The sequence below is a fragment of the Chroicocephalus ridibundus genome, chromosome 7 (assembly GCF_963924245.1).
Source record: "Chroicocephalus ridibundus chromosome 7, bChrRid1.1, whole genome shotgun sequence".
Lineage (NCBI taxonomy): Eukaryota > Metazoa > Chordata > Aves > Charadriiformes > Laridae > Chroicocephalus > Chroicocephalus ridibundus.
Genome location: NC_086290.1, coordinates 13,761,261 through 13,788,631, shown reverse-complemented (window position 1 = coordinate 13,788,631; position 27,371 = coordinate 13,761,261). Strand labels below are relative to the sequence as shown.

Sequence of the window (27,371 nt, the reverse complement as noted above, 5' to 3'; positions counted from 1 at the left end):
GCATCCTCCGAGAGTAGACCCAAGCTGTAATTTGGGAAACTTCAAAGCTCGCTAGATTTCTGCTTGTGTGTTAGAGAAAGGTCTGGCCTTTCCAGCAGTGGTGCTAGCGAAGCTGCAAGGCTGGTCAAACTGTCAAGAAGCCATCAGTTCTCTGGGTGGGAAGGAGAGGGCCTCTGTTTCTGAGTGTGTTAGCTGCAGAGGGATGGCAGGAGGGGTGGGAAGAGTGGAGGGGTGTTCGGCCCCTCTGGAAAAAAGAGTCTCTTGTTGAAATGTCAGGTGGGTACCCGACAAGGAGCAGCACCTTAAATATGAGTCACTGCTGAAACTCTCAGCCTGCCTAGGGAAGCGAATTCTCCCAACAAAGTGGATGTTGTTCCCTAAAACACAAGCCCTTTAAAGGCAAGGAAAAAAAAAGAAAGAATGAGAAACAGATGAGAAGGGTTTAGGCAGGGGGAAAATCAAATTTTTCTGGTTAATTAATCACTCCTCTTGTGTTTTTTTTATTTTAGTTTGAGGGTTGCTCCAAAGCCTATTCCCGCCTGGAGAACTTAAAGACACACCTGAGGTCCCATACTGGAGAAAAACCCTATGTCTGTGAACACGAAGGCTGCAATAAAGCCTTTTCCAATGCCTCAGACAGAGCCAAGCACCAGAACAGGACACATTCCAATGAGGTAAGCCTGGGCTCACCGCAGCTCAACGGAGGACTTTTTTTTTTAATTTTGCTGACAATAAACATACACTTTACACGCTGGACTCATGTAAAAAGAAACCTACTGTAATGAGAGGTTTTTCTTATTTTTTAATGGGATTTATTTTGCTGGAGAGCCAGACCACATTAGCTTTATATTTATGAAAGTCATGTTTGAAATCATAAACAGATGTTAAAGTATGCAAACTTTTTAATCAGCTTTGGAAATTAAAGCAAGCATTTTCCAAATTTATAATTTTTAATAGCGCAAATAGGATTGTACAGTTGTGCACGTGGTGTTTAATATTACTGTGGAGCAGACTTGCAGTAGTGTAACAGCTACCCCGGATCCTGACGCTCTGGAAATAATACTCCCTCCATCGTTTGATGTACAATGATAGAGCACAATGCAATGCTTTGTTAACCTTGGCTAATTAAGATCCACTATTAGTAGTTGGGGAGCAGAGGAAATTGCCTTTATTGTAACGCATGTGATGGTCTGTTGCAATCAACCACGGCCGACGATTGAAATTTATATTACCACTAATTAGCTGACAGGGGAAGAAAAAACAACACTCCAAAGTTCTAATAGTGTTTGCAGCTATGAAGAATTCAGTCTGCAGCCTAATTTGCAACAGTTAAATATAGACTATTGGAGAATGGAACACAATTGCCACAGATGACAGCTTTTTAAAACGATGCTGTGTCTACAAAGGGCTTGTCGGGAGTATTTCTATCTGTGGCATAATATCAGTCAGTGATAACCAAAGCTCTGTAGGTTTCAGAGATTCTGTTGGAGTCAGAATAAGGACTCAAAGTCTAGGATGCCCTTCCATGCTGTGTGATGCTGAGATGGACCCAATGAATGACTTCAATCCCAGTATTATTTGAATTGGTTTGGGTATGAACACACACGTCAGGATTGTTCTTCACCAGTGAGCCACTTTCCCAGCAGGACACAGGTTAAAATTAACCCATATCTGCAGTGGCACTCGGTAGTTTGGGGTTGATTTAAGGCTACGCTGACCTTGAGGACAAGAGGGACCAAACCTCTGGTCTGCTCTGCAACCTGCATTCCCAGTAACCGGTGTTTGACTAAAACATCATTTGCTCTCTGTTAAAGCTTCTTCCCCAGAAAGGTAGGCAGTCCTGATTTAATCTCACGTTTCAGGTATTAGAAACTACTTGCTTTCCAGACGTAGATACTCTCTGCCTTCCTCCAGTGCTGGATCCAATGTCCCTTTTGTTGTTGCTATTACCACCTCATAACACTACAGTGTTAAGTCACTCTCCATGTTCTTTCTCATAAGCTAAATAAGTCAATCAAGCCACCGAAGATTCCCATTACTGCAGCATTTTTTCCTGTCTTTAAATCAATTTTGCATCTCTCTTCCATCCCTAAGGATTCTCATGTGGATGGATCAAGACTGCTGGTACAACTTTCAGTGTTGTATGCAGACTCAGTCTGCCCACTTTGGGCACACTGAAACAGTATGCGAACAACTTTTTGCTCATAGATCATTTGAGCTTGCATGCCTAGAGCTTTCCAGGACCCTTCCCAAGCAGGCCAGAGTTTCCCTTCTGTTGGGCCAGCTGGTGTCCCATGTCCTTACATGTGGAATTTGGCTTTGGCTATGTTATTAAATGTAATTTCTTTGATGGGTTCGGTTTCCCAAGTGATCCAGATCAGGAGCTGCACTGGATCTGGGATGACTCCTCGCATCTGAGCAGAGCTTGGACACACTTGAAGGTCTGCTCTTTTGGGTTCCCATTGTGCAAGAAGGTGAGACTGTAGGGCAGGAACATCCAGCTCCTTGTCTATGATGGACTTTGACCTAATATGCTGACACTTGTGACAGGCTGCATCCAACACGCAAATTAAAGACTCAGATAACAGATAGGGATTTTATCCTCTGCTGTTGCTTGCCCTGGAGGACGTCAAAGCCTTCTCAGGTGCAGAAACAGCATAGCCACTAGTGGAGGATTTGTACCAGACCAGCTGAGCCTTACCAAGGGAACTACATGGCACTGGATGATCTTACATTTTGCAATCATGCTCCCTCCCAAACTGCTGTTCAGCCCTCCTTGATGCAACACAGGCATGCCCCAAGACTTGTGGGAGATCTGTAGCCTGCATGTAATGGCTCTCTGGGCCATATATTTGAAACTCTCTTTTTGAGGAACATGTAACATGATCCTTTGCAACACATGACATCCCTCATGGCAAAGCTCATTGCATTGGGCAGAAGACCCAGATGAAGGTCCTGCAACCAGCTGTGGCTGTGACCAGTGGGTTAGCAAAATGCACTGAGGCCTTGGCTCACAAAACCACGTGGATGCAAAGCAGGAGTTTGTGGCCGTGAATATTTCCCATTACCCATTGGTAATTCTATTGTGGTTCCTAGCTACCTACTCAATATTTTCCTCTGCTTGCAGTGTTTACGTGGGATACGCCACAGTTTTAAAATTAGTCATCCACGTCTCCTCTAAGGCGGAAGTTCCAGGTTCCCTGTATTTGTCTCCATCCGTGTGTGACAGGATGTAGGTGAATGGTCCAAACATGTTGAAGTTCAAGGCTGGGGATATATTACCACACTGGCTTTTGTTTGATTGTTGAAATGTCACATGCACGATTTCATTTTAAACTTTCAGTGACTATTTGAATCCCTTCAAGGGATACCTTCAAAGTTACTCCTGAGAAAAGGGCTTTCATCCCGTGACCGCTCTCCAGTGCATACACAAAAGAGTGGCATGAGTTCATGGCCAGCCAAAAGCTCAGAGTGACATTTTCTCCAATTCAAGCTAAACAAGGGTAAAATGCAGAAATTCAGTTCTGCTGAGTGCCTGGGGAGCTCTCCAGTTCTCCCGCTCTAAGGAGTATCGTGCTGTATGTGTATGGGAGTAGGAGGGAGGCATCTGAGCTATCTAAATTGTTGACTTCACTAGGACGTACACTGCGTTAGATGTCAGAATCTGGATGACCCAGGGGATATATGAAGACATGCAAACAAAACAGCATTGGGCTCGGTTCAGTTGCAGGAGGTATGGCCTGATGAAGAGGATGGTTGTACCCCATTAGGCGGAATGTCTGCTGTCCCAGCAACAGTGATCGTGTTACCCTAATTGCTGGTGTCTAAAAAATCAGAACTATTGGGCCGTTAGGATCCTTTAGGATCTTTATAAAAGCTCCTTGAACTGTTTTACGTAGGGTTTTTTAGCATATGTGGTGGGCGTTCTGTTCTTTAGAACAGGTTTTAATAGCAGCAGTAATATTTCTGTAATGCCTCGTCCAAAAGGTTGCATGAGATTTATAAACAAACTATTTTACTTTTTGTGCTTGGGTTTACCCAGCTTTAAAATATATTAAATATTTACCTCAGGGGGGTGTTACGAGGATTTAGTTTGTTCAAGTGATGTGCCAAGATCAGTCAGGAAGCATGCTTTTGAATAAAAAACAGACTTTCAGTGTTTTTCATGTGATGATGCTGGCTTTGTCCAAAGAATATATACTCCTCTGTATTTTTTCACTTAAGCTTCTGGACGAAGTTACAAAACAGATAAAAAATAAAAGAATGGGAGTGGTCATTTTGGGTAGCCTTCAAACAACATCTATCTGTTGGGTTTTTTTTTCATGGATCTATCCTAGTGTGTTGGCAGAAAAATACTTAGAGTAGCTGTGAGGCTGAAAGCAGAACTTGTGATGAATTCAGAGCTTCCAGCACAGCAGCACCAGCTCAAACAACTGCAGTGCTAATACACTTTGGAATTGGAAACTCAATAAAAAAAAAAAAAAAGTTAAAAGAAGAAAAGTATCTGTTTGCTGACTTCTGTTTTCAGAAGCATGGCTTCAGCCTTGTTTTCCTGTGTCAATCAATGATTCATGAATTCGGGACTAGAGTGCTATCATCCGAAAAAAAACACTGCATGCCTGTGGTTTGTTTTGCACAATAACAGATTTCAAGGTGACAGGTGCTGGAGTGGTATGATAGATTGAGTAGGGTGAATCCAGTCTGGCTTGGTTTCACTGGAATTCCGTCAGCCAGAAGGTCTCAGACATTTTCTCGGTGTAGACCCCACCTTAGCAGAGAGAATGTGTTACAGCCAGTCCCCTACATCACCTCCCTCCCAGCCATAATCAGGAAACATTCCTGCGGCCGCCCGAGCAAATACATACATAGGAAAGTAATATTAGGAAAGTATTTCATGAATTCTTAGCTGTCTTTTAATCCAGAAACTGAAAACAAGGAGTTTAGCCAACATCAAATGACTGGCCAGGTCTGTGTGGATCAGCAGCAGCCCATATATCACATTTTAGAGATCTCAGTCTTACAGAACCCTGTGGAGCAGATGCTCCACATTTTGCTGCTGCCAGCCGCTATGCTCATTGTATTTTCTTGGTCCATACGCTGTACCTGGAATATTTGGGCTTGTTCTAAATATAACCTCAGATTTTCTTGTATTGACAGAAACCCTACGTCTGTAAAATCCCTGGCTGCACGAAGCGGTACACGGACCCTAGTTCCCTCAGGAAACACGTCAAGACCGTGCACGGGCCTGATGCCCACGTCACGAAGAAGCAGCGCAATGATGTTCACCCGAGGCCACCTCCGCTCAAGGAAAATGGGGACAATGAGGCAAGCGCCAAGCAGAGCAGCAAGGTTTCAGAGGAGAGCCCTGAGGCCAACAGCACCACGAGGAGCATGGAGGATTGCTTACAAGTCAAAACGATAAAAACGGAGAATTCTGTGGTAAGAGCAGTTGCTCTTGGCAGAAATGACGCGGTCCCTAATTTCTCCAACGCAATGGGGGCGTGAAGCATTTGCATCCCATTTAACTCTCCAAGCAGTTGCCCTTCACCTGCCAACACCCTAGAATTCAAGTCCAGAGATGAAACCGCAGGTCAGGGCACAGTCCAGTACATTTTGCACCTTCCTCCCCAGCATCACAAATTCCCGCCCTTGTAGTCATGGAGGCCATGTGATGCCCAGTGTTGAGCTTGGCCTCCCTGTGCTGTGAAGTGGGTAAAACTCAGAGTGTTGTGGTCAAATGAGCTTTACCTACCTAAGCAATTTAAACTGAGCAATGACCATAGGGCACAGATTGATGAACGCTTCTGAAGCAGAAGTCCTGTCTTAAGCAGTCCCTTTTCTCCTCCTCCTCCTCCCTGCACCCTTCACTGTTTTTCTTTCCAGGCTGCTGCTGCACAGCAGTTTTGCTGGCACAACTTTGTTGTGGGCTGCCTGATGAAGCCAGTGGGGATAAAAGTAGCTGGTTTGTTTTTGTTGGGTATCTTTAATCAAGTTCAATTCCTCGGTCCTGTCCATCATACACAGAAGCACAGAATCACTGGGGTTGACAGGGGTTGTTGAGATCATCTAGTCCAACCTCCCTGTTCAAGCAAGGTCAGCTAGAGCAGGTTCCTCAGGAGTACCCGAGTTCAATACACGATTCCCAGCTGCCACAGAAAATTGTAGTGGGATGATGGGTCAGGGGACTGAAATCAGGAATAAACATGCAAGCAAGGCTGTAGCCCACAGAGTACAGGCTTGCAGTCAACCGTGATCATGTTTTACAATCCCATGAGTGGCCACCAGCTGAAGCAGAGACCATTTATCAGCCTTCTGGCCATTACAGCAGCCCCACAGTAGGCAGAAGTGGGGTCTGTGGTGCTAACGAGGTGTGTGTGATGATGGGTGCAAACACATTCAAGCCGCTTCCACCCCATGCAGGGAGCCCACCCTGCTCCTCAGCACACCACTGCGGGTGGAGGAGGTGGAGCATTGCAACACACGGGTCACTTTAGCCTTTTGATGTTTCCTTTCACCTTTGTACCCAAAGTTCTGGTCTGCTACACCTGCTCAGAGTGGGGCAGGGTATGGGCTGTGTACAGCAGAAAAGACCTTCACCTGCAAAGGAGAGTGTTCACGTAGTCCCCACACTTCTCACTAGAGCTGAAAGGACTTCGAGCTCTAAAATACATATTTTTCTTGATTTGAATCCAGGCTAAAAGATTGTTATTCCTGTGAAACAATGTGCCCTGGAGCTACAAAGATTTTCTGAAAAAGGTTAAGGGATGTGTTGTTGGACAAATTACTAATGAGCAGCATGTTTCGGTTAGGAAGGAATTGAGTATTTTCACATCCAAACTGTCTCTAATTGACTAAAGGAACAGTTTTACTGTGACGAGGCTCTGTATGGGATTACAAAAACTGAGTGTGAGAACCACTGGACAGAATGACCTCTTTCCAGTACTCTTCTTCCTTGTGTTTTGTTTGTTTTTTTCTATGAAAACATGGACACAATCACGGCTCCCCATCCCATTTCTCCTGAAGGTGTGGGGTTGTTTTCCTAGGGCTCTGCACTCCCAGGGTTGCAGCCAAGCCGTCTCGCTGGCGGCAGGGCCGTGGGTCGGATGTTCCTCTGTGCTCTCCCTGTCCAGCACTGCGTACTTCACTCATGCACGTCAAACGGGCGGCATCTGACCTGGCGGGGCCACGTCCAACTCCTGTTTCCTGGTTAAGGTCAGGGTGGTGGGAAGGATGAGATGCTTCACTGGTTCCCATTACTCCGAGGCCCCTTGTTTTGACCCATCGTTGAGTCTCATCCCAAACCCATGGAGACGGGTGGGGTTTTTGACTGAGGCCCCAGAGAGGGAAGGCAGGGAAGACAGGGTGAAGGAGAGGGGAATTTGCGTTGTATTCTGCACTCCCCTCTTCCTCCTTTTACTAACACGGTCCTTTCTGTTAATGCTGTCTTTGTCCTAATAATCTGTTCTTTATTCCCACTTACCCTTCCTTACTCTACCTTCCTAAGGACAGTCGGTACTAAGGTGAGCAAAGAAATCCTTTGTATTAAAATAGCTGTATAAAGCATGGTGTCCTGCAGACCTATTGTTTCCAGCTAACCCCTGCGGGGTGGAGACGGAGGCATGCGGAGAGATGGGGAGGGACAGGGGATATTTGCTTGAGCGCAGAAAGCGGGGGACACAGTGCCCGAGGAGTCCCTTTGCCACCTTTCTCCCAGCATCACAACTTGTCATTAAATCCTGGGATTGCAATCTCTATCATCCCAATTGCAGGGCATTGAGGCCATCAAAATCAGTCAGCCCTGCCCATGAGGGCTGCTACGGAGCAAAGCAGAGCACTGCATCACCCTGCACTCCCACCTTGGCCTGAGGCAAAGTGCGTTGCATTTTTAGCACTCCCATTTTCTGACAGTTGCTGGAGCATGGGCCTGGAGCGGAGAAGCCAGGCATCCTGTCTGGTAGCAGCAACGGCTACCTCAGAGCAAGTTCAGACCATTTAGTGTCTGCTGCAAACAAACTGTTCAATGTGAAACGCAGTTCCTAATGTAAATAAAATAAATATTTATGGTGCTTATCTGCCTTATCTGCAAGTGGGAGTTTGCAAACAGTGAACCAGGTTTTTATCTGGCTGGGAAGTTTGTCAGCTCACCTAATTATATGTTAGGGTATTTTAAAGACAGAAATACGTTGTGTCTGAAATACTTAGGCCTTGATCCTATGTTAGATAAGCCAGGGCTTGCTGCAATATACCTTGCACAACCAGGTAATGTGCTGCTTTTCTTCGAGAAGAATCCGTCCTTCATCTTTTGGAGGAACAGCGTTTAGTTTCTCTCCATCCTCCAGTTGAACCCACCATATAATTTTTCCAGCTGTGGGGTGCTGCCCTGCCCTTCCCTTCTAGGGAAGGTGCCCCTGCCCACTGGTAGACCTGACATCCTGCAGCAGGGAAGGGTAACAAGAGAGGGGACAGCATGGGATAGGGCGAAACATGTGGAGTCACTGGGGATGTTGGGCTCCTGGTTTCTTTCCATCCATGTTTCCACCTGCCCAACTCCTCCTCTTTTCCTTCCCCAAGATGTGTCAGTCCAGTCCTGGTGGCCAGTCGTCGTGCAGCAGTGAGCCGTCACCCCTTGGCAGCACCAACAACAATGACAGTGGAGTAGAAATGAACATGCACAGCGGGGGAAGTCTGGGAGATCTGACCGCGTTGGATGACAACGCTCCTGTTGTGGACTCAACGGTCTCATCTGGTAATTCGACAGTCAGCCTGCAGCTAAGGAAACACATGACGACGATGCAACGACTTGAACAGCTCAAGAAAGAGAAACTCAAGACAGTTAAGGATTCCTGCTCATGGGTGAGCCCAGCTCCGCAAGCTAGAAACACCAAGCTGCCTCCCATCTCAGGAAACGGTAAGCCCTGGGCCTGGGCCATGTCCTGTAGGAACCCTCCAGAGTTTGACTCTGGTTTCATAACCAAGAGACTGCCCTGGAGGACAATCCTTTCTTATTGGCTCTGAGTCAGCCCTTGCTGGATAGAGATGTCAGGTAAAATGGAGAGCCTGGGCATAAACACAGCCATCTGGTGATGTGCAACAGAACCCAGATGCTCAATGCTACAGAGCTAAAAAGGAGGCAGAAGTAATGGTGTCCTTCTTATTCCTGGGCTTGCCCAGGACTCAGCCATAGCTGTCCTCGCTGTCCCAGTGGCAGCCGCAGGACTGCTTGGGTTTGTTCCAGCTGTAACAATTCCCCAAGGGCTGAGGTGCCTCCAGGGAGATTGCTGGAGCACAGCAGCAATCCAGACAAGCCCTTCGTCCTTGATCTCCCTCTGACAGGCCTTTTGTCACTTTGAGAGCTCCTGGCTATTGCCTACAGCTTCACATGCTAGTTTTCTGCTGGCTGAGGATTCCTGTTAAAGGTATCTTTATGATCCCTTCAGTGCTCCTCTAACTTTGCCAGGAAGTTCCAAGGCATAGGGCCTGGGTTATACTAAACCTCAGGGCTCAGTATATTGGAGCTTCTTGGTTTACTCTGGGAAGAGCCATTGAGTGTCAACTTTTGGGCCCTCAGCCTCCTATCCCTGGCTGATGTGCATCTGTCCCAGTGAGCAGCTGTGGTTGAAGCTACATGCACTGTCCCCATGGCACTGTTCACACCAGTCCTACTTTTTTCCTGCTAAGAGAAGCCCATGTGGAGGCACTTCCTCAGCAGCTGAGCGTCAGTGGAGTACACATTGCAAAGACTCTGCAGCACGGACTTCTTGTCTTCTGTCTCCAGCCATCTTGTTCTTTGTGCATGGACACAGAGCTGGAGATGAAGCTTTGAATTCACTGGCAGCAAATGAAATTCACTATTGTTCCTGTAAAATATTTGGGGGGTGGCTTTGTGTGTCTGTATTCTGGCACCAAGTACACTACCAAGTGGAATTTCTCAGCTAACTAAACCTTTTCCTTCCCTGCAACCTTTCTCCTTAGGGTCTATTCTAGAAAATAGTGGTGGTTCTTCTGCTACGCTGCCTAATCCCAGAATAATGGAGCTGTCTGTCAATGAGGTTACGATGCTGAACCAACTCAACGAGCGCCGTGATAGTACGACAAGCACTATCAGCTCCGCCTACACTGTCAGCCGCAGATCATCAGGGATCTCCCCGTACTTCTCCAGCCGCCGTTCCAGCGAGGCTTCGCAGCTCGGGCACCGTCCCAACAACACGAGCTCTGCTGACTCCTACGACCCAATTTCGACGGATGCCTCCCGTCGGTCGAGCGAGGCAAGCCAGTGCAGCGGGATGCCAGGTCTGCTGAACCTCACGCCAGCTCAGCACTACAGGCTGAAAGCCAAGTATGCTGCTGCCACAGGGGGCCCTCCTCCAACTCCCCTGCCGAACATGGAGAGGATGACCCTGAAGAACAGGATCTCACTTATGGACGGACCAGACCCCACCTTGCCCTCCATCCGCCTCCCACCAGGCCCCAGGCGTTGCAGCGATGGTAACACCTATGGCTACCCGTCAGCTGCAGCATTTCCCCACGAGGTGCCGGGCAACTGCACGAGGCGGGCAAGCGACCCAGTGAGGAGACCTGCTGGAGACCCCCAGGCCCTCCCGCGAGTTCACCGCTTCAACAGCACCAACAGCATGAACCCCTTCCATCCACCACACCCCACGGACAGGAGGAATTTTGGCCTCCAGAGCTACGGTCGATCAGATGGGAACCTCCCTCGGCACACCTACTCACCCCGGCCACTGAGCATCAGCGAAAACATCGCCATGGAAGCCATGTCCGGGGAGGCAGAGGCACCCGTTGGAGATGATGATATTATGCTGCCAGATGACGTGGTGCAGTACATCAAATCCCAGAGCAACGGGACAGGGGCCGAGAGCACTTCCATGGGGTACAGCAACGAGATGCAGAGCTTCCAGGGAAGCGGGAAGCTGCAGCCTCCAGTCTTGCCGGGCCAGCGCAGGATGGCAGTGGCTGAGGCGAGCATGAGCCACTTGGGACCCATGATGGCAGAGTGTCCCATGAGCTTTGATGCTTCCTCAGACATGAATAAAAATAACATGCCTGTCCAGTGGAATGAAGTCAGCTCGGGTACGGTTGATATGATGTCCAATCAGTCGAAACAGCAGTTTTCACAAGGGAACTTAGCAGTGGTCCAGCAGAAGCAGAACTTTGGTCAGTACCAGAACTACAACCAGCAGCAGATGCAGCTGCCAGAGAGCAATATGAACGTAACGCAGCAGAGCTTTATGCAAAGAAACGTGGGCATGGATGGGCAGAGGCTAAACTGTATGCAGCTGCGGCAGCAGCCAATGAGCCTAGGCCCCGGTATGAACGCCGATTTGGGTTTGCACACAGGGTATAACCAACCTCATCAGATGCTGAGCCCCAGTGCAATCAGTGGCAACCCAAATCAGATCTCTCCTTCTTGTAGCGGCATGGCAGCAAAGTCCGGACCCCACCTTCACCCTCAGCAAATGGACATGGCGACCGACCCTTCTTTAATGGTCGGCAGCAACAGTGAGCGCACGATGCTGGGCCAGGTCATGCACGAACCAAGTCAGCAGAACTACTCATCTCAGCCGACCCACCTGAACTTCCCCATGGCTCAGGAGGCCTTTCATCAGCCCGTCATGACCTCCAACCAGCCCAGCTTTGAGCCTCAGCAGAGCATGATGGGCTCAGCCACGCAGGCGTATCCACCTGGCATGGTCCAGCCTCGTCCTCCGCCTGAGCCCAGCCCGGGCAACAGACCCCGAGGCCTCCGCACCGTCCAGCAGCTGGGCTACATGAGAACTCCCCACCCTACAAACACCATCAGCCCGGGCCAGGAGGCGGCGGAGGCCGCGCATAAAAGAACCAGTGACATGTTGCAGGCACCAGCCCAACAGTGTGCAGATGGTACGAGGGAAAACAATTTGATGTACTATTATGGTCAAATCCACATGTATGAACAGAACAGCAGCTTCGATAATCACGCGGACTGCCGGGTCAGACAGCAGCAGTGCGCGCTGAACAGCAAGCCGGCCGCTCTGCCTTCCCCAGGGGCGAACCAGGTGACCAGCACGGTGGACTCGCAAGGTCTTGAGCCGCCCCAGATAGATTTTGATGCCATCATGGACGATGGGGACCACTCGAGCCTGATGTCGGGAACCCTGAGCCCCAGCATCCTGCAGAACCTCTCCCAGAATTCCTCTCGCCTGACGACTCCACGAAACTCTCTGACACTGCCCACCATTCCCGCGGGAATAAGCAATATGGCAATAGGCGATATGAGCTCCATGCTAACCACGCTGGCGGAAGAGAGTAAATTTCTAAACATGATGTCATAACAGTAAAGCACAAGGCCTTAGCGCTATCCAAGGGGCTGTGTGTGAAGCAGTTTTATGAATGTGCTTTTCAAAAATAATCTGTTTCAATAGAGTAGATTTTTTTTTATAAGTATTAAATACATTAAAGGGATTCAAAATGAAAATTTTAAAAAGTTTCTGTACAGAGTTATGTAAACTATATCCAGGCAGTTCAGCACCGCACGGGTGCACCTCTAGTGTTATTTTTTGGCTTGGTTTCCCAGAGCACTGAACGATACCACCACCAAGCTAGGAGACTGCATGAGCGTGGTTAGAGATGAAACCCTCCCTCCCTGGCAGCCCTGTAAATAGCACTCCCCATCATTTTCCGTTAGTTACGTTCGCAAAAAAAATTTCCATTTTCAACCCGCCCCAGAAAGATACGGGAGGATGCGGTTTTGATAAGAATAAAAGCCATACTACGTATTCTGCTCTGATGAGAGTAGGGTTTAGTTACGTCTCCAAACAAGCCCTCTGCCAGCAGTGTTGTTTTATACCATAAATACCTTTGTACCTTGCAAAGAGCATTGATTCCAAACGGCTTCTCAGCAAAGTGCCTTACCATGCTTTCGTGTTAAGTAGCCAAGGCCTCTCTTCCTTTAAAAATCAAATAATAGTGTATTGCCAGAAGCGTATATAAAATGTACATTTATAAAAACATAGTGGTGTTTCTGAGAAAACATTGGAAAGACACATTGATGAGACACATAAAAGGTGAATGCACACTTTGATCAGATGTGTTTACAACGTGGTTTATATCACGTGCGGAGTGGAGCAGAGGCCTGGGAACAGCAATCACTGGGAAATAATCCCCCGTGGCAGGAAGGCTCCGGCGTGCAGACTGACACACACGCATAACTTTGCGCCCTCTGAGCGCAGCGACTTTCTGCGGGAGCCCCGCATGCATCTTTAATGTCAGGTTTCTGAAGCGCGCATTACCATATCCCCGTGCGGCTTTGCAACAGCTTCTCTTTCTGTTGGGTTTTCCATGCTGAGGTGCTCACATACTAAAGCGATGGTGATGGAGAGAGTTTTATGATCGTTTCAGCCCGATCTGCACTGTGGCAGCGTTGTGGGAGCTGGTTTATCTGGACAGGGTTTGTCTGTGTCATAAGCATGAGCTAATACACGCTGCCAGGAGCCTTGTTGGCATGTACCCAGTGCTGCATTAACGTGTCCCACAGCTTTGGTCAGCATGAAAAGAGCTGCTGTATCCAAAAAATATACCGGGGACAAGCCAGGGCATCATTTTGGCTCGTGCTTTGTGCTACAGTATATAGCTACTCTTTGTACCCAGCCTGGTTCAGTTCAATGCTGCACCTGCAGCCTACGGCATAGGCAAATATCTGGAAAGTCTCAGAACAGGTATTTAAGTCAAAACAGTAGCTCAGTCAGTGAGAATCTCTTGGAAACTTCCTTGGGGAAGAGATGGGAGGAGCAGGGGCTCCCAAAGCCAAATCCTCCACCAATATACAACTGCTTGTTTTAACGATCAGCTGTTTCCAGGCCGGTCCCACCTGGCACTGAAGTCAATCTTACTTGCATTATTTATTTTTACTGCCATTAGACAAAAGGACAGAACTGGTGGGGTGCGTGTACTTGGGCAGGACGCCTTGCTTAATTTCTGACTGTGTTGGATAAGGACAGCTCTCCTCATCCTGCTCTCATAGCATCATATACTTTGTACCCAGAATGTTGAAGGGCAGGTGACAAGTGATCCCCCAGGTTCTCACAGTTTGACCGGACAAGCATTCTGCAGAGCTTCACTCTCTCCTTCCCATCTCCCCTCTCCCCCTTATATTAATGTGATGTTCTTACTTGTGTCCAACTCCGTCCCCTGCAAGGGACAGGGGCAGCTCTATAAAGGTGCTTTCTGGTGTTCCTGCCTTCATTTTGCACAAACAGATGTCAGGCTCCCTGTTACCAGCATGACCAGGGGCTGGCATGAAAATGCCACGTGTTACCTTCAGGCAAACTTTGTGATATCAGATACGCCAACAGCTGTGCTTGGCAGTGGTGGGTTGGCACGGCCCTGCTGCCAGGTAGTCCTGGCTACAGCTGGTAGCATCCTGTGGTCTTGCCCATCCTCATCCCAAATGCAGAGGGCGTGCACAGGACGCTCCTCACCCCTTGAGGCCCCCATGACTCCTGCTGATGTCCAGGGTGCATGAGGACAGGAAAGCAAAGCAAGGTGCCTGGCTGTTTATTTGTGTCTCCCCTGAAAATTGTGTTTAAAGGGATTGTTTTATAGTCCGCTGTGTATATTGTCCTGCAGTTACTGACCTTGCCCTTGCCTTTGCATTTATGAAAAGAGGGCAGTATGTATTTTAGGACGTTGTATGTTGTCCCGGACTCTTGGAGTACAACTGGGCAACCCTTGTGCAGAGATGGATCAGGCTTTCGTGTGTCCTTCAACTGCTAATCTGATTTTTTTCAACAGCTGCGTAGGGCAACGATGGCCACTGAGTCCCTCTTCACAGTTATCTCATTAGCAAAAGATCAAATACAAAAGCAAAACCAAATCTCCAATGACTTGAGATTTCTCAGACTTTCCAATGGTGGTCTTCCTTCATTTACTGAAAAAGTATTATAATAACCATTCCAGCACTGTATATATTATGTATAGAAGACATCATTACTAAAAGTACTGTAGGTGAATTGTTCTGTCAAATTTATATCTTAAGAACATTTTTAGCTGTTTTCTACATCATAAGAACGGAGGTAACATGCTGAACCTGTATATAAACCTTTTGTACATTAAAAAGTAATTTTTTTCATAATTCCTTGTGCCTGTTATTAATACTTTTTATTGGTAACGGTGGTTGGTCTTGGTTTGTCACTGCCACATCAGCACAGTTGACTGGACTCTGGCCGTGCTTAGGAACAGCTGGTGAGGAGATGGATGGGCCTGGTGTGTGTCACTGCTGGGTGTGCAATGGTCTTGCCTTGAAGAGCTTCCAGTCAACAATGGAATGGAGGTGGCAGGAGGAGAGGGAGTGAAGCCAGGGTGCTGTTGCAAGCACGGCCATGCTGCCCAGGCGGCTTTCATTGGCCTCTCAGCAGAGGTGATTTGAAGGAGGATGACAGTGCAGCAGGAGCAGCACAGGAGAAGGGCTCAAAGCAAGGGCTGGAGAAATTTGGCAACCAGAAGATTCATGGCAAAATGGCTTGTTGACCATCTTTGTCAGTGTCCAAAAGGAGACAGATCAGCAGAGCTGCGATGGGCCATGACAGCAACTACTTGAGTATCGAGTTTGAAGAAAGGAGAAGTTAATATGTCCACTCTGTATGTCATGGGAAGCAATGGTATGGTGAGCAACAGACACATCAGTTGTGATCCCGTTAGAAGGTGGTCCAGCCCACTGATGAGAAAGATTTCATTTGACTGCAGCAAGAGTTACCTCAGCCACTCAAGAGACTGATTTTCAACTTGGTTTTGTAGAGGTGGGTTGGTGTGGACAGGGCTAGAGCTTTAAGGGAGGGTGGGGAAGCTGTTCACAGGTGATCCCTATGGACACAGTGATGAGTTTGGAATAAAGTAAGCTATTGAGCAAAGCAGCTGGCTAGTGAATCATCCATGGCACTTAGTGTAAATGAACCAGCAGTTTCATGCAGAAGCAGCTGAAGGGGGTGGTCTCATTTTCCTCCGTGTGGGATCCCTGTTGAGTTGACTGGTATAATCAGGTAAGTTTGGGACAAATCCTCACCCTACTTTCTGGGCTCCCTCATAGTCTGTGGCAAGAGATTGGCATATCCTGAGACAGAATTAATCTTTGCTGGTTTAGACACATAGAATGGGGTGGATTTTCCTCTGGAACACATGTCACTCTCCTTGTTGATTACAGAGAAACACCATGTAGATACGTTCTCCAGTAGGGTGAGATGAATCCCGTGCTCCTGTAATTCTCTTGTACTGATCTAGTCACCCTCAGCATAGTCTGAGGTTGAGCCAGTGAACAAGATGTTGATTAATGTGTTAATGATCCTGTTAGTCTGCAAATCCGTTGGATAAATATCACACCCCTCTATGCTGTCCAAGAACTACAGAAATCACATTTTAAAAAAATGCAGTAATATTATTAAAAGGAAATTGTTCAGAGCTTTTCTATTGACAAAAGGCTTTGGAGAGTCAGATTAGCTCCTACTGCTTTTCTATTTCAAACACTTAAAGTGGGTTTCTAATCTAGATCAAATGCTGCTTTTAGCAGGTATTTCATTTTAGAGTTTGATCAGGGCACACCTCTGCCTGTGTAAGAACATATTTATTACTTAAACTGGGCTAACATTTCCTAGGAGCCCACCCGAGGTCATGTACCAGCCTGTGCGTTTTTACTGCTCAGCCATCCTGGAATAAACAGGGATCGAAAGGCTCATTGCTCCAGTTCTAAGCAGGTAATAACCCTTCTGCAACAAATGTTGTTTATATGCTGGAGCTTGGAGTTTATACTACTGTGGCAGCTTCATAATATTCAATTAACCTTCTTTTTAATCAATCATATCCCTTATGAAAATGAACCATCCTAACAGGGCTGATTCTGACCCGCTTTGGTGAGTGTTACCTCACTCCACCCCCAAAACCAGTGGGGGCGTAGGAGGAGCAAGATCCCACTCCGGGTAAAACCATCACAGCTCTTTAATATTGCACTAATATCTCAGGTTTTCCTGGAGGGGAGAAAAAGCCTATAAAAGCTACTGTTGCTGGATCTGATTGCACTTACTGAGTACAGAGTCATTCCAACGGCTCGTTATTGCAGTGGTCTCAGTAGGGATGACATAGGAGCTCTTGTTCTTTACGAGCTGTTGGATCTACTTGGAAGAGCATACGTGTTGTAAATAAATGGTGTGTTTTATATTATTGGAAGGACAATTTATGACCAACCAAGGCCTCTTGCAGACAGCTATTTAACTTGTAAGTAAAATGACCTAACACTTAAGAAATTTAGAAGCTACAAAACAACCTATGTTGTGGCCAATATACTTATTTCTCCTTGATTTATGCTTCATGTAAAACTTGAAATGGCTATATTAAATATGTTTGCTATAAAAATAAAATTAAAAAAAAAAAAACCACAAAGTGATGCTTTCACGCATGCTGAAGGTTTGTGACTACTGTCCAATTGCACTAGCACCTCTAATTCGTTACACAGGTCCCTTCCCTTCCCGGTTTTCGTTTTCCCCGCACTGGCCTGTCAGGCAGAAACGTAGGGGGCGCGGTGGCCTGCCTGCTGTCAACTTTGAAAGAGCTGCTGCACTCAACTACAGTGCACTTGCTGGAAATGTCTCTCTAAGTACCAACGGCTTACTGAAAAGCAAACTTTGTGCCTGCTACCTCTGTCCATCCGAGGCTATTTTGCCGTCACACCTTTACCAGGGTGTGATGTAGGGTGGTATGAGCAAGAAACAGCAGGCATGGCAACACACCCCGAAAGGCAGCTTCTGCACCACGGGACAGGGCGTAGGGCTACATAAATCTTTTGTCTAGGTTGCTCTGACTGGTCTTATTATTAAGTACAGCCCAGGCTAGTCTCTATAAAGAAAGGACGTTTAAAGAAGGACTCAAAGCAGAAGCTTGGTCTGATGCTCTGAATGTCTTCTAAAGGAGTCTCTTTCCCTTTCTCTCTCCATTCACTATACAGAAAGTCTATAGATAAAGACAACCTTCAAAAATTCCCCCTCTCTCCCGGCCTTTTCTGTTCCTCTTTGGGAAGGACCCCAGAGCACTCTGCCTGCGCAAACATCCCCTCTGCCAGCGTTTGACAGACAGACAGTTGCATTTTTTGACTCAAGAGCACGAGGAACAGCTTTCCTGACACCTGCAGAGGGAATCGTGCAGAAGAAGAGTGCACGTTTCACAGCTGGATGTTGGCCAAAGCACCAAGGTTCGTGCTACAGTGCGGTGCTGGTGGTTAAAATAGATCAAACGAAATGAGGAGAGCAGCAGGGAAGGAAGCAATATTGTGGTCAAAGCAGGGCTAATTTTCTTCATGGCTTTGTGTCTCCCACCTGCAAAATTTCAGGGGCTGTGAGGAGTTACTGGCTATGATGAAAGCAAAACAAAGAAGTGATGCTCACGTAGGTATGAGAAAGATCAATTTTTGAGGAGTTTAGATCTGCAGAGCTTCACATAAAGGGCTCTGGGGAAAAAAATCACCGTTTTTAGCTCTGTTACCTCTTTAGCCCGCTGCTCGATTGACTAGTCATGCAAGCAGCCATCACCTGAAAAGGCAGTGTGACCGGTGGCACAGCAGCTGTATGGTTCTTGGAGGGCTTCAGCCACCTGCTTGGGTGGAAACAACCAAGGCAGCTAAGGCGACCCAGGAACACAGCTGGGACAGATTCGCAGCAAGCCTGGAAAGGCGAAGCAGCCGCAGGCCTGGAGTCTGTAGGTGGGCCGCCCCACCCTTTGGCAACGCCAGCATCCTGCCCTTGGCTGCAGACCTCGGAGCAAAGGCGCTCCCAGCCTCTGCGGCTCAGCCAAGCTGCAGGAAACAAACGTGCTTCTCCCTTTCTGCCCACTGTTATTGTATAGCAAGAACCTGGTAATCTCCAGGTGGCTTTATTGGCCCCATTTCCCAGCTGGCAAAGCAGCCCTCTGAGAAGGTACCTGCCTGCTGCCCTCACCCATCTGACTGGCATCTGAGCAAAGTGTCTCAACTGACTGAAAAATGATGTATTAATTTTTTAAATTTTTTTTTTTGGAGCAAAAATGTCTTGATGCGAATCATTTAACCTCTGTGTCACTCATCAATAATGACGATAAGTGAAATTCGATAGTGCTACATGAAATGCACAGAGGATTAAACATCACTCCAGGCACACTGAAAGTGGGCGGTGTTACCGTATCTGAGAGATCTTAAGGAGGGGTGAGAAAACGGGTTTTGCTCTGCAGTCCAAGAGGCTGCACCCCTGTAACACCAGCACCGAGTGAGGAGGGTGCTCCAAATGGTGATCCTAATCGCTTCCTGCAGGCCAGTGAGTTTCCCTCGTTAGCAGCCATCCAAGAACTGAACAGGTCTCACCTTGCTTGAGGAGCTCTCAGGAAACGATTGCTTGTCTTAGCAATGTCAGGAGATTTGTCAGTGAATATGAAAAATGTTTTCAGGGAATAGAAACTGGGGCTGAGCCAGGCGAAGGTTTCTACTTAATTGCGGGGGGAGGGAAAAAATAGATCCCAGCATTTCCATCACTAACTGGAAGTGGGAGCATTTTGAACAGATCAGCAGTGGTCTAGGTGTTGAAAACACCAATGACACCAAATTAGTTGAGAAGGCATTTCTTGGAGATGAGACCCAGTTTTTTGGTCACTGAACACTTCCAAAAATGGCCTGTAATTTCCCAAATTAGAAGGAAAATTTAAAATCTGATCCCATTCGAAAAGCCTTCACAAAATTTAACACATACTAATAGTGCATTAACAAGTTTAGCCTAAAAACCTTCCAAATCTAAGCCTTGAATTTAGAAGAGCATGGGGCTGAGGCATGACTTCTCAAGTAGTCCTGTGAAAGTGACATCAAAAGGATTTTCAGCTAAAACATTATCAGTACGTTTTTTCATTAATGTTTTAACTGTCATTTACATTAAAAAAAAAAAAGAAATATAAAATGATTATGCAGAGAGCTGGGTTGGCTTCATCATAGGTGAATCAGTACCAGAAAGTCATGTCTCCAGGGGGCCCACAAGGAGCTGTTTTCCACCCCTACTCTTCCTACGAAGTTCTTCCACTTGTGAGAAGTCGGGATTGAGCGGATCTCACAAAAGATGGAGGTGTAAAATGAAGTCAGGGGCCGAGGGACTTTTAGATTAGCATAATCCCTCCTTATAACAGGAAAATCCACATTGTTAGTGTTTAAAATTATCCCGACTAACACGCAAAGTATTGTGCTGTGTTGCAATTAGATTACCTAAGGCAAAACATCTTTCCCAGCCCTCATTTCAGTGCTGACACAAGGTACTTCAGGCAAAGCGCTGGTCCACAGATGTTTCAGCAGATTCAGCAGGGCTTGGGAATGGTTCGTTTGGGAGCACAACTAGTGAACAAAGGGGGTCTTCTCTCCCCTCAGAATAAACCCCATAGAGGGAGGGGAGGAGGTTTATTTATTTTAAGATATTTCAAACACTTTTACTACTACTAAAAAAAGACATTGCCCTTTCTTGAATAAAAATAACTGCAGAGCCATCAGGGGACTGCAATTGTAAACCTGATCTTGTGCACATGCATCAGTGCTCGCTATTAGATTGTATAAAATCTACTCAAATTAGAAAAAAAATAAAAATCCTCAAATGAACCAAACTGGGTATCATGCCAAAAAACAAAGAAGGTTCTTCTCTAGCATGAATAGCGCAAGTGAGGCAGCATGATTTGTCTCATTAGCTACATTACCACAGGGCCATCCTGTCACGTGTGAGGACCCAAGGAGAGCGCTTTGGCTGTGTGAAGAATGGAAAAATAGGTGAAATATGGAAAGCCCGTATATTAACAGCGTTATGAAGGAGGAAGGTGACCATGAGTGTGGGGGTAGAGGTCCAACTGGTGAGACACTCTGCCAATGTGACCGTTACCCTGAGGTCCTTTGGCAAGTGGTCATCCCTTCCCATCTTCTCCAGGGTGGCCAGTGGCAGATCGAGCAGCTCTTGTACTTTGTAGCTACGTTTCCTGTGCTGAGGGCTGCTGCTCGCTCTCATCTTTCATGCTCTGCTCCTCGTGCTGCTGCATCCCTTCAATCTGACAAAACTTCCCTCCTCTCAGCAAAACCAGACGCCCTCCAGGGGTTTTGTCACCACACTGTGTCAGCTAGGAGCATTTCTTACATCCAGCCCATACAACTAAGCCAGAAAAGGTCTTGAGGCCGGGCCTGAGCTGTCTGCTTCTTTTGGTGATGGTCTTTCTTTTTTTTGGTAAGACACCAAATTTTGAGCCCACCATTGCTCACAGATAAAGAAAGCACAGAGAGACGGCACTCATGGGCAAAACTAGCCCAAAGGCTGAAACCATGGCCAAGAAATATCTCACTGACCTCAAGGATTTAGCTAATCCTCAGAGGGATTTTTGCTGGAGGCGGATGAAGGTAGCAAGAAGAGGCTGTGGTGTGCTTTACCTAGGTGTGGCCAGCGGTAGACAAACAGAAGGGACGGGGAAGGCGTGGAGATGCTGATCCAGCATTGTGCGAGACCAAAACACAGGGCCCCCTCTGGCCACAATTGCCCCACATTCCTGGAGCTTCGGGGTGCTTCCTCTGGGCAGGCCATGCCACTTCTTAAAGGAACCTTGCCCGGGACCAGTGCCACTGCCAGTGGCGCAGGCGGTTCTCACTGTCCTGGTGGGGCAGTTGCTGACGATAATTGCAGCTCTCAGCTGCAAGGCAGGAGGGAGGCTGCTCGCTGTGGGACGGCGCTGAAAGATGTGGGAGTGGGCTGGTCAAAGCGACATGACCATGCTGGTCTTTTGCAAACAGTTTCTTCATTGCTCAGACCTGAAAACTCGCTGTTTCAAATGACGCCTTTTCTTCTACAAGCTGCCTTATTTCAACTTTTGTCTCATAGAGCAACCTGCTGCTTCACTGAAGAGTGGGTTGCGGTTTTTAGAGTTTTCCTACCGTATCTTGGGGTTGTTGGTTAGGGCTTTGGGCTTTTTTTTATAAAATTGCACAAAATGCTTTCCTTTCAGCTACAAGGGAAATAGCCTTTATCCAATTGGTCAATCAGCAATGAGAAAAGCCCAGACCAACTTAGTTTTTAGGTTCAGGCCCCAAACAATGCCAGTCAGAGGTGCCTTCAGTGAAGAAGTCAGAGCTTTCCTTCCATCTGTGCAGACTGAGAAAATCCAGATCTACTGCTCAGAATGTGAAATTTCTGTGAAGACCAACGTGGCACCTATTGAGAAAAGTCTTTTATTTTTTTCACTGAAAGTCATGGTGGGAGAAACAATCATGAGCATCACATGAAGCGTAGCAGAAAGTAGCCAAAGAAGCAGGAGTAGGTCTGAGCTTAGTCCCTCAGAAATGGCAAGCTGTACCACCCAGGTAGGACAGACAACTGCAAGACCACTAAGACGTACAGCGCAATACACGACAGCAAGCTCCAACCACCTGCAGCCCTCAGTGTGCTCAAGGTGACATACAACGAAGGACAGCTCAGTATGGGCTCTGTGTGTCAGGAAGCAGAAGACGGAGCAAAAGTCAGGGTATAACCCAGTTTCGGCGGACATCTAAAAAAGACCATATGAAAATATTGGAGGCACAATGACTCTTTGGATAGGGTTTTTCTGGCAGCCATGTGAGCTGCTGCTTTTTGTTTTGCAATGTACAGGGTGAGACAATGCTGGTACCATCATTGCTTCAACCAAGAGGCAAATATCTCATTTAAAAGTTTATTTTAATGAAGTCACAATAAGGCCTCCAGCTGGAAAGGTTATTTATTAACCTCTTATTTACAAATTGAGCCCTGATTTGAAAATTAAGGCATTGTAATTTAATATTAACCCACACGTCAGAAAATAATGAGACAAACTACAGGGAAAATTGCATTCCATATTGCAAAAGACCCATTTTATTTATAATGACCAGGATTACAAGTCATGCCAACATTGATGGATCATACTTTAAAAATCTTGATAGCTCATTCATTTCTATAATTATATTTATTACAAATTAAATAAGTTGCGGACACCCTTGATATACAAAGAGACAAAATTAATTTGTGAATCAGTATTAATCTGTCATCAAACTAAATGAACTCTCTTTCTGGCAGCCTACTGAATGTAATTGTACTGTACCAGGCTTTCTGTGGTCCTCGGGACATGAAAGCAGTGGAAGTTCCAGTCCAAGCTGTTGAAGGAACATCTCTTCACTTGGATGTATGTCTTTTCTCAGCATGGCTTTTAAAATCAAGAGGTGAGAGCACAATAGAAAACTGCCTTGGCCAGTTTCTAGTAATCAAAACAAATTCTAACATTTCCATGAGCCTTGGTGCGAGGGCTCTGTGGCCAGGTGCCTCCATGCAGTCAGTTGGTAGATCTCCATGGACCTCAATGCAACCAAGCCCTGCAGCCTGGCCACCCCTCAGCCAGCAAACTAACCCGGCGTCCGTGGCTGCTGCATATCACCACTCAGTTCAGTAGCAAAAAGCAGCGTGCAGCGTTTTAGCACTTTTCCTGTGACCCCTATACCTACATCCCACTGTGGAAGCTGAGAAGGCGGTGCACGTTACTGCTGTCCTTTCTTGACAATGCCTGTCCTGAGTCCTTGGGGCAAAACCCTGCTGAGCACTGGGGCAGCAGTGAGGGACATCAGTGTGCGTGGCGCTTGCTCCCCTCGGCCGAGGGAGAAGCGAAGGCGGCTGTTCGGCTGTTCCTGGATGAGATTACAGACCCTAATGCTCAACAACTGCCACTGCGGTTAGCTGAAATGTGTGCCCATCTGCTGTGGGGTTTTGTGCCTGTAGTCAAGGAGTTCTGCCAGCTTCAGGAGGACTCAGGCTTTCTTCCAAATTAGTAAATTTGGAGGAGGGGGGAAAAAAAGTCTCAATGCTGCAGGTTAGAGCACATCATCCTAGCGGACACTAGCAAAGTGCAGTAAGATGGGTGGTGGCTGCATGGTGCCCCTGTCACCAGCCTTTCCATTCCAGCATCATCCCCAGAGTCAGTGCTGACAAGCCCTGGGTACCATTCCTGTGTTTACAGTTGTCTTATTTTTATTTTTTTCCACCATCTTTCCTTACTTTCTTTTTTCTTCTCTCCGCCCCCCCCCCCCCCCCCCCCCCCCCCCACCCCCCGCCCTCCCAGGTGCACAAGCTCAGCATCTTGGAGGCAAATTTGCAACTCCAGAAGGTTTTACCCCATGCAAAATTGGCCAAAACACACTGAACGCCCCGCCATAGTTTGCTGATCTCTCCATGTCATTTAGCAGCTAGGATCAACTAATAAAGTGCAAGATGTAGAAATGTCATTTAGAGTTACCTACCCGTAACTAAATAACTTTGTAATGAATGAAAGGCCATTTTGAGCTGATGCCTTAAAGACTAACTTCATCTCCATAAAGAAAGAAATATGACTCGAACAGAGACAGCCCCGCATATGGCATTAACAAACTCTCTTTGTGTTTCTATAGGAAAGACTGACACCAAGTGAGTTGTGCGCTTGCATCATCTTCACCTTATTTTGCTTTCATTCCGATGACTCCACCTCAAAATATTCTTAGGGCTTTAGGTCTGCTTGCAGGGAGCTGGTGGGCCCCTTCTCTAGGAAACTGCGAGATGGAAAGGTGTTTCTGAGCTAAAAATTTTCTCTTAGGTTAACTTCACTTATAGAAGAAGAACAGTACCTGGGTTTTGTAATATAAGAGTAATTAATTCTGACTGTTCATAAAGGAAAACTCGGTATTGCCAAAGAAATGATTTACACATCTTTTTATGACAGTGTTTTTCCATTCACCTTTTTTGGAGCGTTTCCTTCAAAAGACGCTGAGCCCATACATTACTATTTAAAGAGTCTAATTCAACTCAGGCAATAATGATCCATAAATATTCATGATTTTGTTTTAACATTAAATAACATCTGTTTCAAAACATCTGCAATCTGTTTTCAATGCTTCGGTAACATTTAAATTAACTGTAACTAATACAATAAACCACTATTAGGGATAATGATAATGAAAGATGCCCTATTAGGAGACACGAACAACATGGAATTGAATGAAAAACAAAACGGGGGGGGGGGGGGGGGGGGGGGCGGGGGTAGAGGGGACGAACCCAACAGTCGGATACCAAAGCTCCTTGGAACTTAAATCCACCATTATGGGCGAGTTTCCTCTGTGTAGGACTATTGTTTAACCGTCTCAGCTGCTGCGTCTCAGCTCCGCTTGGGTCCCGTTCAAATTTCCACTGCGAGAGCAGTAATTTATGGCACAGGCGGTGCGACTACTTTTAACGCGGGGCGGGGAGGCTCGTGCTCTCCAGCTGAAGGGGCCCGCAAAGTATTTCTGAGCTGGAAAAGCCCAGCCAGGCGCGGTTAACGAGCCCGTTAACCTCCCCGCCGGCCCACCGGCCATCCCCAGCGAGCAGCGATGCGCGGTGGCCGCGCTTACAGGCACCGCTGTGCTCCGGGGTGTGGAGTTAACCAAAACTGTTAACTTCCCCCCAAAAAAGGGCTATTGTTTTCTGCTGTGATTTCTCCTTTTTTTCTCCCCGTGGCTGGGAGAGATGACATCATGCACATCTGCGTATCGTTGCGAGGGGAAGGTGAAGGTCGGGCGCGTTTCGGTGCTGGGGAGGAAGGTTCCCATCCTCTGCCGGCGGCTGCCGGTGGGCTGATGCTTGGCACCCACTTCAGCGAGACCCACACGCACCTCGCGCCCACGGCCCCCGGCTGGAAAGTTTTATTTTCATGGAAAGTCTTGGTGGTTCAGATCATCAATCATAAACGAATTTGTTTAAAGATTATATTTAAGGGTTTTGTGGTTTGTTTGGGTTGTTTTTTTTTCAGCCAGCCCTCCTTCTTTGCTTCCTTCACTCCCCAGCAAAAATCCAGGAGGAGTTTTTAATCTCCTCGATTGAACGCAAAGGGCCAGAGCAGCAAAAAGCAAGGATTACAGCAGCTGAGTTTTCTCTTATCTGATGATTTCTTTAAAAACAAAATTCTATGTTAAACTACATTTTTTCAGTCAAAACAAAGCCAGGACTTGCCACACATCTGCGCAACCTCAACGTAATCAGAGCAGCTGCTTACATTGCCAGAGTGACTCCTTTTTACCCCCAAATCCTCAGGCAATCTAAGGAGACTATTGCATAGGTGCAAATAGCTCCAAGAACTATGGCCACTGAGGTGGCCATTCATCCTCCTCCGTCCGAGCACTGCACCCCTGGCACAAACCCTGTTGCCCTGGCTGTGCTCCCAGTCCCTGGCACCGGGCTGGACCGGGTCCTGGCGGGCCACCACGGAGCCGTGTCTCCGCTCCTTTCCAGCAGTGACAGGGGCCCGTGGAAAGCAGAGCATAAATCCAAACCATTTAAAGTGTGATTAAGACTTCCCCTGATTACTGCTCTGCATGATATTGAATGCTTCGGCTGTCGGTGATTTATTGAAGTAATATATAATATGCTGCATTCAGTTAACGGTCCCCATCAAGCACAATCTAGCTGAATGAAAAAAAAAAAAAGACAGAGAGAGAGAAAGAGCACTCTAAGAGGAAATCTCCCTGGATTTAAGGGAAATTGAAATATGCGCATGGTAATCTGTGTCCAAAGCTTTTAGCACTTCAGAAAGTGCCAGTTGCTAATACCACTGGTTAAAATCAGCATTGCTTCGATGGCTAATGGTCCCAATGCCATCCTCACCCATTCATTCCCGCCACCACTGACAATTGGCTCCTTTACCTGGGCTACTTTGAGGCAGACATTTGGCTTTTTGGTTTTTTTTCAGCTTTTGAGTTGGGTTTGGTTTTTTTTTTTTCAGTTTTATTCCAGAGTGAAGTTTCAGGTTCTTTGGAAAAGGAGAGGCTGCGCCACAGTGTTCTATGCATCACCATCAGCACCAAACCAGAGTAGGGGAGGTGAAACTGGTGGTAACTATAACCTGAAAGCAAATAAACTAGGGCTGATACTCAAAAAAAAAAAAAGGAGAAAATAACAATATAAGCATTCAGTAGAGTTCCAGTGCTTTTAAAGCTTTAGTTTTAATAGCAGAAGTAGCTGTTAGTTATGCAGGCAAGGGGTTTATTTATTTTCATATATGATATTTGATGTATTATCGCTCCTTTAGGATCTGATTCAATGAGATACCTCCACAGTGGGCTAATTTTAAGGCATCATCTTCAATTAACACTGATCTCAATCACAAGCCTTCCAAAATAAGGTGGCTGGCTTAGAAATGATAAGATTATAAATCAAATGTTTTATTTGACATTTGCTTTTAAGGTCCGTGCCTCCAAGTTGCTGGGTGTTATTTTTTTTTTTCCCCTGAAGGCACAAGTAATGGAAAGAACTTTTTAAAACCAGTAACAATGAAAGCAGATACTCTCACACACGCACCTT

General features: G+C 46.8%; 1 protein-coding gene across 4 annotated transcripts in view; it reads left to right on the top strand.

Annotated features, from left to right (window-relative positions):
• Positions 1-15,077, top strand: part of GLI2 (GLI family zinc finger 2) — a 202,264-nt gene extending 187,187 nt beyond the window's left edge. For all 4 annotated transcript variants that reach the window (XM_063341971.1, XM_063341973.1, XM_063341972.1 and 1 more), the window contains 4 exons: positions 510-674; positions 5,158-5,439; positions 8,572-8,908; positions 9,973-15,077. In XM_063341971.1, coding sequence (XP_063198041.1) covers positions 510-674; positions 5,158-5,439; positions 8,572-8,908; positions 9,973-12,329 — 3,141 coding nt within the window. In that variant the 3' untranslated portion in view covers positions 12,330-15,077. The remainder of the gene's footprint in view (positions 1-509; positions 675-5,157; positions 5,440-8,571; positions 8,909-9,972) is intronic.
• Positions 15,078-27,371: the final 12,294 nt, after the last annotated feature.